Source organism: Papaver somniferum, chromosome 2, assembly GCF_003573695.1.
Source record: "Papaver somniferum cultivar HN1 chromosome 2, ASM357369v1, whole genome shotgun sequence".
NCBI classification, from domain to species: domain Eukaryota; kingdom Viridiplantae; phylum Streptophyta; class Magnoliopsida; order Ranunculales; family Papaveraceae; genus Papaver; species Papaver somniferum.
Genome location: NC_039359.1, coordinates 198,301,384 through 198,316,674, shown reverse-complemented (window position 1 = coordinate 198,316,674; position 15,291 = coordinate 198,301,384). Strand labels below are relative to the sequence as shown.

Here is a 15,291-nt window from a genome sequence, read left to right as displayed (position 1 = left end):
ACAAACCTTAAGACTGCACACTAACTGAATTGGCAACTATCGGAGCAGCACTAGTTGACCCCTCCTCATGAACTGACACTACACCAAATTCTGGGATTAGAAACAGAATTAAGCCGTTACTAAAACGGTTTGTACTGGCTTTTGCTTGTTACAAAAGTGTGTGTTACATATTTTGTAACGATAATAGAGTCGTTACGAATTGCCACGTGGTAACAGCTCAGGGCCGTTATGATTTTTTTTTGTAACAACGAGGTCGTACCATGCCATAGCCGATACTACGTTGCAAATTAATAACAGGCTAAAGCCGTTACTACGTGGCAATTTGAAACAGCTGATAATCGTTACGAATATTTTCGTAAAAGCAAAAAAATTACTGCCAGTCAACATTGGCCTGGTCAATGCTGACCGGCAGTTCATTTTCTGCCGGAAATAAGCCGGAATCCTAAATTCACTACCCTGCATACACCTTTCAATACATTAATAACCACACTCAACAACAATTTCTTCAATCATTCATATCACGTTCATTCAATTCATCTCAGATTCATATAACAAAAGAACTGAAATTTCTCTAAGTATCAAGTTTTTTTTTTATCAAGTATCAAATTTCTAAAGGAATACATGGAAGGTTCCAAATTTCTAAGGGAACACATACAAACTTACGAACTGCCTACAAAATTTGAATACATGGAACTTACAAACCTTGAAGCTGCTTTGTTCTCTACCATTTCTGATGAAATAAAGCAACTAAAATTTATATCCTTTGAAGGCTTGCTTTGTTGAAAGCTTGGGCATAAGAAAACTCGATGTAGGCAATCCTGCAAAATACAACAGGCAGCATTATTATGACAAGTAAACTGGAAGAAATAATGCTCAAAATACGTAGCAAGTAAATGCAAACAAGCAATAAAACACAACTCAAAATAGGTAGCAAGTAAATCCTCCTCAGAGAACTCTTCGTCATCTTCACATACAACCAAGAAACATATCTTAAACGTTACAGGAACTTGACGAATAAAACACAACTCAAAATGCACTAACCAGAGCATCCATAACACATGAGTACTTTTATTATCATGTCTTTAAACTCCATACAACGGACCAAGACAGTCTACTAAAATTGACTTCAGGTAACATATTATCATGGTTCAGAATCTAATTCAAGAAGGAGCAGAGAAATCCAAACTGAAAGAACTATGTCCACTAGTTGTAAACCAAGACAAAAAAAAATCCACTTTCAAAAAGTTATACATGCAAGCCTCTTACCAGACATCAGGAGAGTGTTAAACGCTTTCACCGACCTTCCAGCCTGGAACATCCGTCATGATTCTCGCTTCTTCCTCTAGTCTAAATACTTTTTTCATTGACTGGCGAATATGATATAAAGTTAAGTAAGATTTAGTCCTGATTTCACATAGAGGTGTGTGATTGGACAGGTAAAGGGGATTGACAGTGTAGATTTCACCTTTCATCCTCTTCGGCTTGAAGCATATGGAGAAAACCTCTCCGGGAAGCATACTTCTCTTCTTAGAGTTCCCTGCATATCAACATTAACATGTATGTGTCAGCACCACTTCTCAGACCATGCCAAGGTTGTCCTTAAACAGACAGCTTCAGTTATAGTAGAGTTAAGACATGAATGATTAATTGTTCAAGACCTTAAGAAGAAGCGAACATGAAACTCCCTGGCCAAGCATTTGAGATTGAATAATAGATGTCCAGCTAAACTGGCACTAACAAGGTTATTTGGATAGATCTTTCCCCTGGCTAAGCAAGATGTTCATATTGCTTTGTTAATTTGCAGGTCAAGAGTTTTAAGAGCTTCACTCCTAGTCATTCATCTGTATTCTGGCAGTATAGAATATGAAATCAGGAAAGGCAAAGATACTTAACTAGTTAACTGCAACTAGGTAAGCTGAAGCTTCATAAGTTGGCACTATCTTTGGTCCTGCAACAAACCAAATCCTCCTTCACCCAACTTTTTCTCAATTTTATACATTGGTGAACCTTCCATCGTAACCTACAACAACAATTCAACAAATCAACAAGAGATTTCAGTAATTTTCACCAAACAATGTAATCTACAGCTGAAAAAAATCAAAAAAAAAAATCAAAAACCCTAACCTTTTTAGGAATAAGAAGAGCCAGGGAAAGGGTTAGAATGTCGCCTTTGACACTAAAAAGGAGAAATTTACCTAAGCTCTGAAATATGGTATAGAAAGAACTCACTTTGTGAAGAAAATGGGGTGAGAGCTCGTATACTTGGGAACTGAAACCAGTACCAGCGTCCATAATCAATGCCCAAAGGTTTGAAGAAGAAGAAGCTACGGAACTGATATACAGTCCATCTTAATTTCCTTTGTCAATGTGCTGAGAAGACACATTATAGTGATAACTAAAAGAAGAAAATAAATAAGCTTTATATGACAATGCACCTGAATATATCTGGTCGCTGATCATACTCCACATGCTGACCAGTTGAAGTATCTCGCCACCTAGTAGCTGATAACAGTAAAATTTGAGAGAGTCGGATACTAAAGGTCCTAGATATTGTTACAAAAATTGAGACATATATAAAGAATCCAAATTACCTAATCCAAGATCAACTAGGAACAATTTCTTTTCTTCATGAGTGCCTGGGGTTCCAATCAAAAAGTTCTCTGGATTTACATCCCCATGCACGTACCTGTCGTAGTTGTAAAAATCGTAATTATTCCGCAGAGGGATACACAACTTTATCATTGACTAAACTGAAAATACTACAGCTTCCCAAGATATATATAAAAGGAATTTAAAAGGAAGTAGTATATAGGAGAAGACTGGCATACATACCAAGGTCAAATCTTGCACAACATATATATAAAATGAAAAATGCTAGTACGTTAAGGCTCTGTATGCAAAATAATACACCCACCAAAACCAGGCCTTGCACTAGTCTATAACAGTTGCATACAACCACCAAAACATAAGCCAAATACCGATATGAACTATCTAACAGACGAGATCCCCACATTTTTATGTACAACAAAATATAACAAAAGCATGGTTCATAAGCAATATAAGACTACCCCAGATCCATCCCCGTGATATACATATTATGAACAACAAAATATTAACTTTGGACGCGCATAAAGCCTGCCGTAAGCTCTGCCCGGCTTACTGATGCAAGCTCCTTTCGTACTCTGTGGAAAACAAAACTAAATGGAGTGAGCCACAATTCAGTAGGGGTTATTACGACAAAAATGTAGTGCATGCGCGAAATATAAAGAAATGTACAAGAGCAGCAGCAAAAAAATACCAAATGAAAAGCATTTCACAATTGAAATTCATAACGAAGTACATAAATGTAAATCCAGTTAAGTTACTCTACTATTCATCTGGCCAGCGCCGATGTTAGGGTAGTCAGATACCAGCTACCGTTACAGCTAACGGTCTTCCGGGTTGCCACCCGTAGGTGGGGGGCCAATTAAGGCCTGACATTCCTATAGTAGAGGCATCTAGTTTCCTATTTAGGCTTATTGACAAGAAGGAAACAGTCACAATATACATTACAGCGAGTATATAAATTCAGAAATAAAAATAATCTAATCAATTGTATACAATGAATCATCCCTTAAGTCTTCCCAAGGCACATATACGAGTGATTGAAAAAGCATTAAAAGGAATGTAAAGCTTAGCCAGAAATGAATAAAAGATTTTAAATGGTAAGTCAATACATTTATTATGCTGAGTTGCATAAATAGGGATCGTAAAAGAAATAGACATTCGGTGCCGCAGGGAAAATTAATGGATTAGATGCAAGGATTTCATGAGACGGTAATGGGCTCAAATAGATTAACAACAAGAGAAAGAGAAGGCGAGAAAGTGGAACAAATGCAATTGGTTGAGCTATACAAAACAAATAGTCACACCGTAATTAAAAAACAGATGTAAAATCCTTAAAACTGGATGTGAAGCACAGTTAACAAATCAAGGAAAAATGATGGTTTAATTAAGCTCAGAATTTTCCAAAAACTAAACTAACTTCAATTTGTTTTGTTTTGGCTACAAGTGAACTAAAGGACTTGGTGAACAATATTAAATCATGAGATGCAGAGTAGTAAGAAGAGCAAAACAAGATAAAAAGGAATCTATAAAATGATTTCAACTGTTGACTAAAAATAGAGATTTCAAACACAGACCTTATTGGGTCATTTTAACAAACAATCAAATGGTAGTTCATAAGTTTTGTAGAAACCTTGAATTATGATAAAAAATCAAACTTGATGGTTGCGTAACATTTTCTAATATTTTATAAACCAACACTTGAAATTAACTACAGTAGAACATGCAAGGGTTAAACCTTGAATAAGCTACATCCACAAAATTCAAACCAAGGGAACACGAAACTCACTTGTAGACCTTCCACTCATACGGAGGTCCATAGTTACATCCCTTACCAGTTCTATGCTCAAACTTTAAAGCCATCTGCAACACAAATTCAAACAAAATGAATTCAATACAACAAAATCAACACAATATAACACTGATCATCATCAAATCAAAACCAACAATGTCTATCTATACCTCTACAGCAGTCGGACCAGAAGTCCCACTTCCACCTGAAACCCTTCTACCAACATATACTTGACCAAATCCTCTCTTCTTTTACTCTTCCAACCATCACCATTATCCATCTTCCCTTCTTTTTTCTCAACCTTCAAATCCTCTTCTTCTTCTACAAATTTATACTCCTCCAAATAAAACCCCTAACTCTACACTATTCACAGAGTTGGGTCAAAATAAAAAACAAACAAAATCAAATCAAACTAGTAGAAGTTGATTGTTTATAGCAGATGATAATCAACAAACTGTTACAAATCACCTATTAGATGATGATAATCAACAAACTGTTGCACAAACACCTATCAGATGATTAGAATTTTAAATCTCAGGAACAGAATCGATCTAGGGTTACAAATATTTCAAGTAAACATATGATAGATCGACATTTCTGGTGTATGGGTTAAGAAATAAAGGTTTTGATTTCAGGGTTATCACCAGAAATTTTATCCAATCGAACAGATGATTAACCCAATCGAAGCCCTAAAATCTAAGAGGGAAGAGAATGAGAGGCGGGAGGAGAAACAGAGAGAGAAAGAAAATGAAAAAAATGAAAAATGAGAAGATAAGTCGATTATTGAAGAGGATTGAGAGATTTCTATGAAGATGAAGTTTCAGTAGGGTTTGAAAGAAGAGAGGCAGGAGCAGAAAAGTGAAGAGAGAAATGAAAAAGGAAAAACCAATTTGTCGATTTTCTCCAAGGTAATGGGATGAAAAGTTGCAAGCATGTGAATGGCATACGCATGGGAGGAAATATCCTCAAGTATTACTATCTTGGGTGGAAACATAATAGCACGCATGTGAATAGCACATGCACATTCTAATAGTGTTACCACCCAAGTGTGACCAAGCGTGTGACTGACACGCCTACAAAAAAATTCTTAACGGCTTGACCCTGTTACGAATTTTAAAAAATTAGTAACGGCTTTTGTCTGTTCGAAGTTTTTGTAAAGGCCATTTGTAACGGGAAATGTGTAACGGCCCTAAGCCATTACGAATGCCTGTTACGATTCTGAGAATTTGGTGTAGTGTGGATACACTGACTTATACTCTTCAAAGAGTTCCTGAAATTATAATTTCACCTTTCTCATAACTCTTTGAACCTCCCACACATTGTTCTCATACAAACAGTTAAGAATAAATTCCATCCCCTTTTATTTCTCTCTTGGACAAAAAACATAACATTTTGAGTTGAGCAAAAAACATAACAAAATTCATTGTTTCATACACACCTCAATAATTATGTTATTTAGCAAACATAAGACGAGACATACGTGCAATAAAAGGATCTGATGCTACATTATTTTTAAAGTCAATTAATTATTGATGGATGAGTAACAATTCCCATAAGAAAGTATGAATATTGACTTGTGTAGAAGCAGAAACATTAACATTAGCATCGAAGAATACCTTTAAACACTTCACAATACCTCTAGCATATTTCCAATCTTATTTATAAGGATCATGTAGACGAGGTATCTGTTTCTTCTTATTCTTCTTCTTTGCCTTGTTCTTGCTTGTTGGATCTAACTCCTCAACCTCTTCTTCTATATCCTCAACCTCTTCCTTCTTCCATATCTTCAACCACTTCTTCCATGATATCATCACTAGTTATAGCTTCATTAATATTAATATCACTAGGTAAAACAGATTCCTTGTCTTGCTCAAAAATAAACTTCTATTGAAAGTCCTTATCAATCTGTCCTAACATTGCAAAAACTTGTTCATATTTTTCAGCAGCATATAACATCAAGTAAATGTTATTCCATCTGTTGTACACATCTAAAATCAGTGCTTTCTTGCAATATACCTTTTCAAGGGAAGCACATTGTTTAAATTTTTCATACCTAGAAGGAGAACTAAGAACATATTTTACAACTAACCTTATCCTTCTATCTGATTCATTAAACAGACGTACTGCATCTTTTATGACAAGAGCAAGAACATGGGATGCACAGCTCACCTAATAAGAAATAATCAAGAAAAATTAGTAAGTTATAGACTTCACATTTACAATCAAAAAAATTAAAGAAACTTGATAATATTACATGTAAATATTTGGCTCTAATTGGTGATCATGTCCAGTTAGTAACATCTTTCTTCAAATGACCAATAGCTACTACGTTGGCGTTGAGATTGTCTACCATGATACCAAATACATCTTCTAGACCCCAATCCGTCAAACAATCCACCAGCTTCTCACCTATTGCAGTACCCGTGTGACCTTCAACTTGACAGAACATGAGTATTCTCTTTTGTACTTTCCAGTTCTGATCAATGTAGTGAACGGTTATACAAATATAATTAAAATTATTTGGTGATGTCCATGTGTCCGTTGTCAAAGATACCCTTTGCTTAGATGTCAATAAGTAAGTTTTTGTTTATTCTTCTTTTCTACATAGATCTTTAACAATTGACATACGTCCCGGAACCTTGAACCTAGGCTATGCTACCTGCATCTTTGCTACAAACCTGACCCTTCTACTGCTCTAAAAGCTATTTCATCCTTAATTATCCACTCAACAAGATCCCTTCTTAACCTATCATAACCTTAAGTATGACTAACTAGTTTACCATCCTGACCTGGTTTTGGGGGTGGCATCAATAGAGTTTGTTGTCCCTTATCTTTCTTCTTGTTATGATTTCTTGGACACCTATTCAAATGCTTTCGTAATCCAGAAGTGCCATTTATCTCATTGTCAGAAGCATATATTTGTTTTGTGGCAATGATGACATTCATCTTGAGTTTCACTTATCCTGGTCATTTCCAATCAAACATCAGATCTCACTTTGTCGCGCTTCTTTTTTCTATCACCAACTTCAGTTGTACTTGTTGGCGTAGCTTCAACTTCACTTGTGTGAGATGCAACTTGAGAGGATAATCCAACTTCTGTTTGTTCAGTTGTACTTGTAGCTGGAGTTGCATTTGATGTGGTCATCTATAACAAACATTTAACAAAAACAAAATGTTAGACTGTTAGTTATAAGCAAACCCAAAAAACAACACAACATCATATTAGTAAAGAGGGATATGCTATCAAACATACACAAAGAGAGTGATGTTCAACACTAAAAGAGGGATATGTTATTGCCATGGAAAAGAGTAAAGACTACATTATGTAGATAGAACATAACTAAATTGCAAAGAAACTCATATTTACGAGTATCTGTCCAAACAAATCTAGATAGACCATGCAAAGATTAAATTTAAGTTGATATTCAAATTTCAGTACCACTCTTGGTGCACCCACCATCAAACTGAACAAAATAGACTATTGTTGGGGAGCCAAACTACTACCAATATGGTCAGCAAATATACTATAGTCCTGAATCCATCGGATAGAAATTGATAGAACTACATTATGTTATTGCCTATTGCCAGGGTAAATCAATCATTGGAACTGAAAGAAATTATTTAAACCCTAACCATGAAAACGGTAGAAATTGTTAAAATTAGACAAATTTAAACAAATTCATCAGATAGATTGCCCATTCGAGTAAGTCTAAATCAATCTCAAACCGTAAATCAATCTATGAGAGTTACAAAGATTGAAACAAATTGAACAACAAGAAGAAAAATAAGTAAAGTACTTGACTCAGTCAGAGATGGTGAAGAAGAAGAAGAAGTGAACAAATCGAACTCAGTTAGACTTAGAGATGGTGAATCGGTGATAATCTGATAGAGAGACGAGAGTAGGCTGCTCTTCAGAGAGAGAAAAGAAGAAGAAAAATGATGAGTGAAAGTTACCCTCGATAGATAATTGGATTCTCTATACCTAGGATGGACAGATATGATTGAAAATGATCAAGATCTAACGGATGATATTAACCGGTTTTTTTGGTCCGGTACAAGCCAGTACTCCCCCAGAACCAGTACCTGTAACGGTCTACATCGGTTCTCACATTTCATTCCCGGTCCTGGTACCGCTTACACCGGTTCCGGTTCAGTTCCGACCCGGGTTTTCTGGTTCCAAGCCAGCACTCTGGTTCCAGACCGGTTCTTGTGCAGCCTTAATTAGATCTAGATACACGATCAATCTAAATAGATCTCAGAAAAGAAATATAAAGAGATGCCGATCTATTCAACTAGATAATCACAAGTTTATCAAAGATAAACAAGATCTAGTTAGATCCAAGCCAATCAAGATGCGTGCACAAATCACAAGATATGCAACACTACTTGAATCCACTTATGATTGATCACACAAAACGGATTCTGTTAACAATTGATGCTGCTTAGATTATATACCAACTACACACGTGATTTTCAAAATACGATTCTCAAAATTGAAAGACGATTTAAACGATTCATGATTTCACAACCTTGGCAGTGGCTACCATGAAATCTTCTCTCGGAATAAAATAAAAAGGTATCACAACTGTCACTGGATTTCATCTCGGGTAAATCTCATGGTATTTTGCTGTCAACCCAGAATTTTAGAATTGCTGAAAGATAAACGAAAATGTTTGGTGTACCGCAGCTCATCACCGTGATGTGCACCGAAGTTTTGGTGTGAAAGAGGAAAAAGGTGGTGGGCCCCACCATTAATCCCACCCTGCAAATCTCCCCAGGAATTTTCTAAGAGCCGTTGGATCATTTTGCTGTGCAGATCACGGTACATAGCTGCCGTACGTGTATCATTGCTAAAAGATAAAAGAGAAGTCGTAAACAGTAACATGGGTCTTAAATCATCCCCTACGTCACAGTCACCCCCATCCACAATATTTAAGCCAATAAGACTCAGAGAGAGGGGTGGGAGGGAACAATAATATACTAGTACTATACAGTAAAAGAATCGGAAGGATAGATTGGAATTGAATTATGCCATGAAATCGTGGATACGGGGGAGGGGGGCCTCTTTTTGATAAAATTAATTAATATTATTATTTACAGAGAGTACTACGAATACAGAGATAGAGGAGAAGAAAAAGAGTGATTTGATTTGATTCTTAATAATACTCAGAAGAAGAAAAGAGAGAGGAAAGAAACAGAGAATACAATAAAAGTAGTAATACTTGCAATTCTGGGTTTGTTCTCTTTTCAGTCAGACACCATTAATCCATCTTATCGATTCCTTCCTTTTCTTTCTTAAATGTGCCTCCTTTATCAAGATCTGTAAATTAAATACAACAACAACAATACCCAAATCTAAAGTCTTTTAGTTCTATAGAGAGAGAGAGAGAGAGAGAGAGAGAGAATAAGCAGCAGCAGAGAAAAAATGGACGTGGGTCAAATGCAAAGAAGTCTAATTGATTACACTGCTGCTCTATTTCATGAAGTTAGTTTTATAGATGAGTTTTGTATATTTTTTGTTTTTGTTTGCTTAATTTTGTGTTTTAGGATTTTAATGATAGGGCTGGTATTGTTGTTTTAGGGATTTCTGGATGATCAGTTTACTCAGCTGCAACAACTACAAGATGAGAGTAACCCAGAGTTTGTGTTTGAAGTTGTTTCTCTTTTCTTTGAGGATACTGAGAAACTTCTCAATGAATTAGCCATAGCTCTGTAAGTATCTCTGATTTCTTCTTTCTGGGTTTGGTTTGATTTCATTTCCAGTTGAAGTGATTCTGAATAGAAATTTCTTCTAATTTTGTTTAGGGGTTTATTTGGTTACAGGAGTCAACAGTGTGCCGATTTCAAAAAGATTGATGCCCATGTTCATCAACTCAAGGGCAGCAGTTCTAGGTAATAGATCTACCCCTTTTGGATACTGATCTCCTCCTAATTTATAGGCTAGAAATAGAGATTACGAAGTTAAATCATATGGTGTTTGATGGGTTGAATTTTGTTATTTGGAAAACAGCATAGGTGCAAATAGAGTTAAAAATGTCTGCGTCGCGTTCCGAAATAGCTGCGAGGAAAAGAATACTGATGGGTGAGTTCTTAGATAGTTAGATATTCGATTGTTCTAATACGTCTAGGATGTCATATGCAGTATGAAAATTGTGATTGGAAACATAGAGGTTTGACTAAAGCAGGCTGTGGTACAGGTGTTTGAGATGTCTGCAACAAATAAAACATGAGTATTCTCTTGTGAAGAACAAGCTTGAAAATCTATTCAGGGTGAGTGTTGAAATACTAGTACCTTGTTCTCTAAGTAAGCTTTCATAGTTTGTACTGTTACTTTGTCTCTTCAATGTGTGAAGCTTTATGACTTTTTTTTTTCGATTGTAGATGGAGCAACAGATTGTAGCAGCTGGTGGTTCGATTCCGATGATGGAGTAAATACTGAGATGATCAAAATGCAGGCGTAAAAACGAGATATTAAATAGCAGTAATTATGCAGAGAGAACAAGAAAGCTTAGATGGTTTTAATGGTCGATACTGTTAGCTATACTACACTTGAAAGTTCTTCTTGATATCTGAACTTTGAGCTTTGTATGAGGTAGTAGTGTGTGTTTGTGTTTATAGATAGAGAATTAGAGTATGTGAATAACCCTCTCGAATCTCTTTTTATCACCATTATTAGGTTCATAATAAGCTTGATATAAACTCACCTGCTCTTTTTAATGATTATGTTAGCTTTGCATTTTGAGTAATAAATGTAATATGTTGTTTTTGCCTTCATTTTTATGCCATCATCTAGATTACTAAAGACATGGTGTTTTGTTTCCGTCTGAAATCTTCTATCTGAGACCATTTGATTACAGTTTAGAAGCTAGAATGTGTCACTTGAATTGGCTGTTAGATTTGGAGCAAACTAATATAGACAACAGCAAAATCAGCATACCCCTCTAGCGAGCCCTTTGTATCAGCTCCCTGTAGACATACTCTTTTCGTTTTAGGGCGATATCGTGTAGTGAGTCTTTTGTGAATGACCACATGTTTTATATCACCAAAGCATCTTTGTTTTTTTTGCGGCATTCAAGTTTAACTACATCTAGAGTAGAGCCTTTATCATCTTATCACGTGGTTTGAAGCTATCCCTGTATAATTTCCATAAGAAATGTATGACTACAAACCCCAAGAGCTTAAATATCTGTATGTTGAGTAACTCCCCTTTTTGTTAAAGCGTAAACCTTAAGCTACATGGTGAATTCACAATGATCCTTTAGTTAAGTAGTTCTAAAGAAATGCATCTCGTAATATTTTAGTAGGATGAAAATTGTGGGGAATCATCTTTTTTTATTTTATTTATGACACATACGTTTTTACCTTTTCTTTATTTTACTTAAAATTTTTTGTTGTTAAGTCAATCCTTATCTGCTGTTGTTGTCTTTTGGTCAGCTAATATACTTTGTACCTGTTCTCGTGTGATCTCAATTGGGTGTTCCATTTCCTTCAACAAATTAGTACTTGTTTATGGTATGAAATATTTCTGTGATAATGCGGTGCTTATACATATTAATTGAAACCCGAATGCAATGCTCTTTCATGCCTGTTTTCTAGTTTTGTACTTTTTAAGTAGTTGATAAAGAAGAAACATTGTAACTGCAACAATAGTTTAATACCTTAAAGAGTGGTAGTTGAACAACCTGTGGTTAATCTTAGGGGTGAACAATAGTTTAATACCTTAAGAATGTGGCATAACGACCTTTCGAGGACACTATTGAAAGAACATTTTATAGGCTTTCTTAGGTTTCATTCGGCGAAGGTTCTTGTAGTCCCATTGAAAGGTTATCTGCTCTTTTTATTTTTCTGATGCCAATCAACTCAGTTCTGTTACCCTCAGCGTACTACTCCTTTCTGTGACTCTGTCCCCATTGATTCTCTTTGAGTCTAGGGACCTCATGCCTTTCTTCATTATTTATTTTTTCCTGCATAAGTGGCAGACTCGAGTTGCCTGAATTCTGTCTTGCCTGTTTTTGTACCCTTGTTGTACAACCCACCCTAAAGGCTTTTTTCTACCGTTTTTTTTTTGCTGGAATCTTATGATTCTCTCTTCGGTCATGGATTTTGTTGGAAATCACTTAATCAATCATCACCAGATACTAACTCAAAGGAAAAGGGGAAAACCAGAAACACCCAAATCACCGGTTTCACCCAAAATATAAATCCTGTTACTAACCTTGTTAGCGATCCCTGCAATTTCAACAGCTATGCCTGTATTTTCATATTCGGAAGTTGCACAACCTACATCCAAAAGCACAAGCTCTCATAATCTCATGAAAAATGTTGGGACCTAATCTCACACTGGTTAGATGTGGTTTAATTGGGTAGTTTATAAGTCAATGGGTTTCCTCAGCTTGTAGACCGGTTTTAGAGTTGAGTTCTACCCATAGGCTTATGACGAGTTAGGATCCTTACCCTGACAGAAAAAAAAATCAAAATGAAAAAAAAATAGGAATTCAACCTCAACAATTCTATCTAACCTTGATAAGTTCTACAACCCATGATAAGTTCTACAACCCACAAAAAAATAGGAATTCAACCTCAGCAATTCTCTACAACCCACAGAAATCTATGTTAGAATCCCTCTGCAACCCTCAAAAAGATGCAACAATCTGATACCATTCGACCATCCGACGCTCTGCAAAATGACGATACCTAACGCTCCGTAAGATAACGATATGACGCTTTGCAAAATGACAATATCTATCGATGTTCCGTAAGATAACAACATGACGCTCTGCGAGACACGGATGACAGCCGGCCTTCCGAAGACAACAAACAAACGCACTAGCATGAAAGCGCATCAAGTCTGAACATTAAGACCTTCCGCCAAATAATCCACTGAAGATCTTTATTTCCTTTAGGGTTAACAAAAAATGCAGAATGTGGATTTCATATTCCATACGCCCTCTCAGGCCCAAAGGCTAGTAATGTGTAGGCGTCAAGCCCGAGTCCAAATTTAGGAATACTTTAAAATATACTCCCTCCGTCCTATTTTAGACGAAGGGGAAGGGGTTTTTTCTAGTACCAAAATAGATGAAGGTTTCAATAATTTTCACACTTTCTTCCTAATTTGACCCTGCATTGGAATCTACCACTAGAAACAAGGAACAAAAAACTAGGAGATTTAAATATTTTAACAATTATTATAAAGGGATGTGTATGGAAAAAAAATTAATCTCTTTCCATTTTCTTAATTTATGTGAAAACACCCCCCTTCATCTAAAATAGGACAGAGGGATTATGTAATTAGTTAATATACTCATTTGATGTGCACCAGATCATTTAGAAGGTGCGCCTTAGGAATTCAACCTCAACAATTCTATCTAACCTTGATAAGTTCTACAACCCACAAAAATCTATGTTAGAATACCTCTGCAACCCTCAAAAAGATGCAACAATCTGATACCATTCGACCATCCGACGCTCCGCAAAATGACGATACCTAACGCTCCGTAAGATAACGACATGACGCTTTGCAAAATGACGATATCTATCGATGCTCCGTAAGATAACAACATGACGCTCTGCGAGACAGGATGCCAGCCGGCCTTCCGGAGACAACAAACAAACGCACCTGCATGAAAGCGCATCAAGTCTGAACATTTAGACCCTCCGCCAAATAATCCCTGAAGATCGTTATTTCCTTTAGGGTTAATAAAAAATGCAGAATGTGGATTTCATATTCCATACGCCATCCTAAGCCCAAAGGCTAGTAATGTGTAGGCGTCAAGCCCGAGTCCAAATTTAGGAATACTTTAAAATATATTTTTCTTTTGAAAAGCAACTAGATTAAAACATCTAAAAAAGTGGAAAAACCATCCATCGAGCATTAGAGTTTAACAGATGATAGTTTCCAGGCATCAAGGGTTCCCAGTTTTCTCCTGTTTCATTGGAGTTTAGGAAGTTTTGAGCACTGGTTGGGATAGCATTCCTAATTGGTCTATTAGATTGATTACACATTACAGAATTGAAATACATTAAAAGGTTTTTAGCAAAAAGAAAATAGGATTTCCAGAGTCCAGATCCTTTTTCTTCAATTGTTTTACGAGTTGTCTTCTAGCTTTTCCATCTTGCACCGTTAGGTGAAGCTCCTTGCTGTGTGTCCTTCTGGCTAGGATGAGCACCGCTGCTACTCCGATTGACTGAGCTGTTGTTGGGTTCCTGGTGGTGCTGTGGATTCCCGCATTTTCTGAAATGGTGTCATTCGAGTTAGTAACAACAAGAACAATTGATGTTGTTCTTTTTTCTTTGTCAAGGACAGTCTCTATGGAAATACAACACTTTTCATCATTTTGACAAAGTTGCATTGCATCTCTCTGTTCTAAGGTTGGATTTCTTAGAGGGACCAGCTATTTTTGCACTCTTTTTTGGGTTCTGAGATGTTGCAAGCTTAGAGCAATAGATGTTTGGGGTGTAGGGACTACTCCTTCAAAGCATAGTTGGCATTTGGTTTTCCATATATACCAGCATGTTGTAACACATTTTCCTGGTAGATCCTCCTCTAGCTGATCATTGTACCAGGATTGGAAAATCTCCTTTATATCAGAATTACTACCTAGGTTTAGGGTTGGATTAAAGCCTAGACCGAACCAGACTGCTCTAGTGAAAGGGTATCTGAACAAGGTAAGCACATAAGTTTCTTCGTCATTTTTACACAAAATGCATATGGGTTCTATATCCTTCATTTTCTTGCTTAGATTTGTGTTGACTGGAAGGATGTCGTGGATGACTTTCCACACGAACATTTGGATTCTAGGGACAGTTTTAAGGTTCCAAACCTTATTCCAAGTACTGGGATTGTTGCTATGATTATCTTCCGGGTTAGTTTCACTCACAAGGAAGTTATACACTTT

General features: G+C 36.3%; 1 protein-coding gene and 1 long non-coding RNA gene across 5 annotated transcripts; one reads left to right on the top strand and one right to left on the bottom strand.

The window, feature by feature from the left end:
* Positions 1 to 527: 527 nt before the first annotated feature.
* Positions 528 to 5,239, bottom strand: LOC113354359. 3 transcript variants are annotated; one of them, XR_003361835.1, is made up of 10 exons: positions 4,865 to 5,239; positions 4,567 to 4,754; positions 4,394 to 4,467; positions 2,592 to 3,182; positions 2,436 to 2,502; positions 2,230 to 2,332; positions 1,894 to 2,020; positions 1,466 to 1,537; positions 1,267 to 1,367; positions 528 to 818 (listed from the first exon to the last, which is right to left on the bottom strand). It is a non-coding gene; the product is annotated as an uncharacterized LOC113354359 (long non-coding RNA). The 3 variants fall into 3 exon arrangements; XR_003361834.1 differs by having other exon boundaries at positions 4,567 to 5,239; XR_003361836.1 differs by having other exon boundaries at positions 2,230 to 2,269; positions 4,567 to 5,239.
* A 4,128-nt stretch (positions 5,240 to 9,367) lies between these two features.
* On the top strand, positions 9,368 to 11,170 carry LOC113350177 (histidine-containing phosphotransfer protein 1-like). Of its 2 annotated transcripts, none has more exons than XM_026594269.1 (6): positions 9,368 to 9,881; positions 9,978 to 10,108; positions 10,202 to 10,288; positions 10,407 to 10,478; positions 10,594 to 10,666; positions 10,778 to 11,170. In XM_026594269.1, exons 1-6 carry the CDS (start codon positions 9,822 to 9,824, stop codon positions 10,826 to 10,828), a joined length of 474 nt encoding a protein of 157 aa, XP_026450054.1. In that variant the 5' UTR covers positions 9,368 to 9,821; the 3' UTR covers positions 10,829 to 11,170. The 2 variants fall into 2 exon arrangements, with proteins under 2 accessions (XP_026450054.1, XP_026450055.1); XM_026594270.1 differs by having other exon boundaries at positions 9,372 to 9,881; positions 10,220 to 10,288.
* The last annotated feature ends 4,121 nt before the right edge of the window (positions 11,171 to 15,291 follow it).

Excerpts from the sequence above, each read along its gene's own strand:
- LOC113350177 (XM_026594269.1), top strand. The coding sequence starts at position 9,822 with ATGGACGTGGGTCAAATGCAAAGAAGTCTAATTGATTACACTGCTGCT. Across the intron at positions 10,109-10,201 it reads AATGAATTAGCCATAGCTCT|GGGTTTATTTGGTTACAGGA; the intron begins GTAAGTATCTCT and ends AATTTTGTTTAG. Across the intron at positions 10,667-10,777 it reads AGCTTGAAAATCTATTCAGG|ATGGAGCAACAGATTGTAGC; the intron begins GTGAGTGTTGAA and ends TTTCGATTGTAG.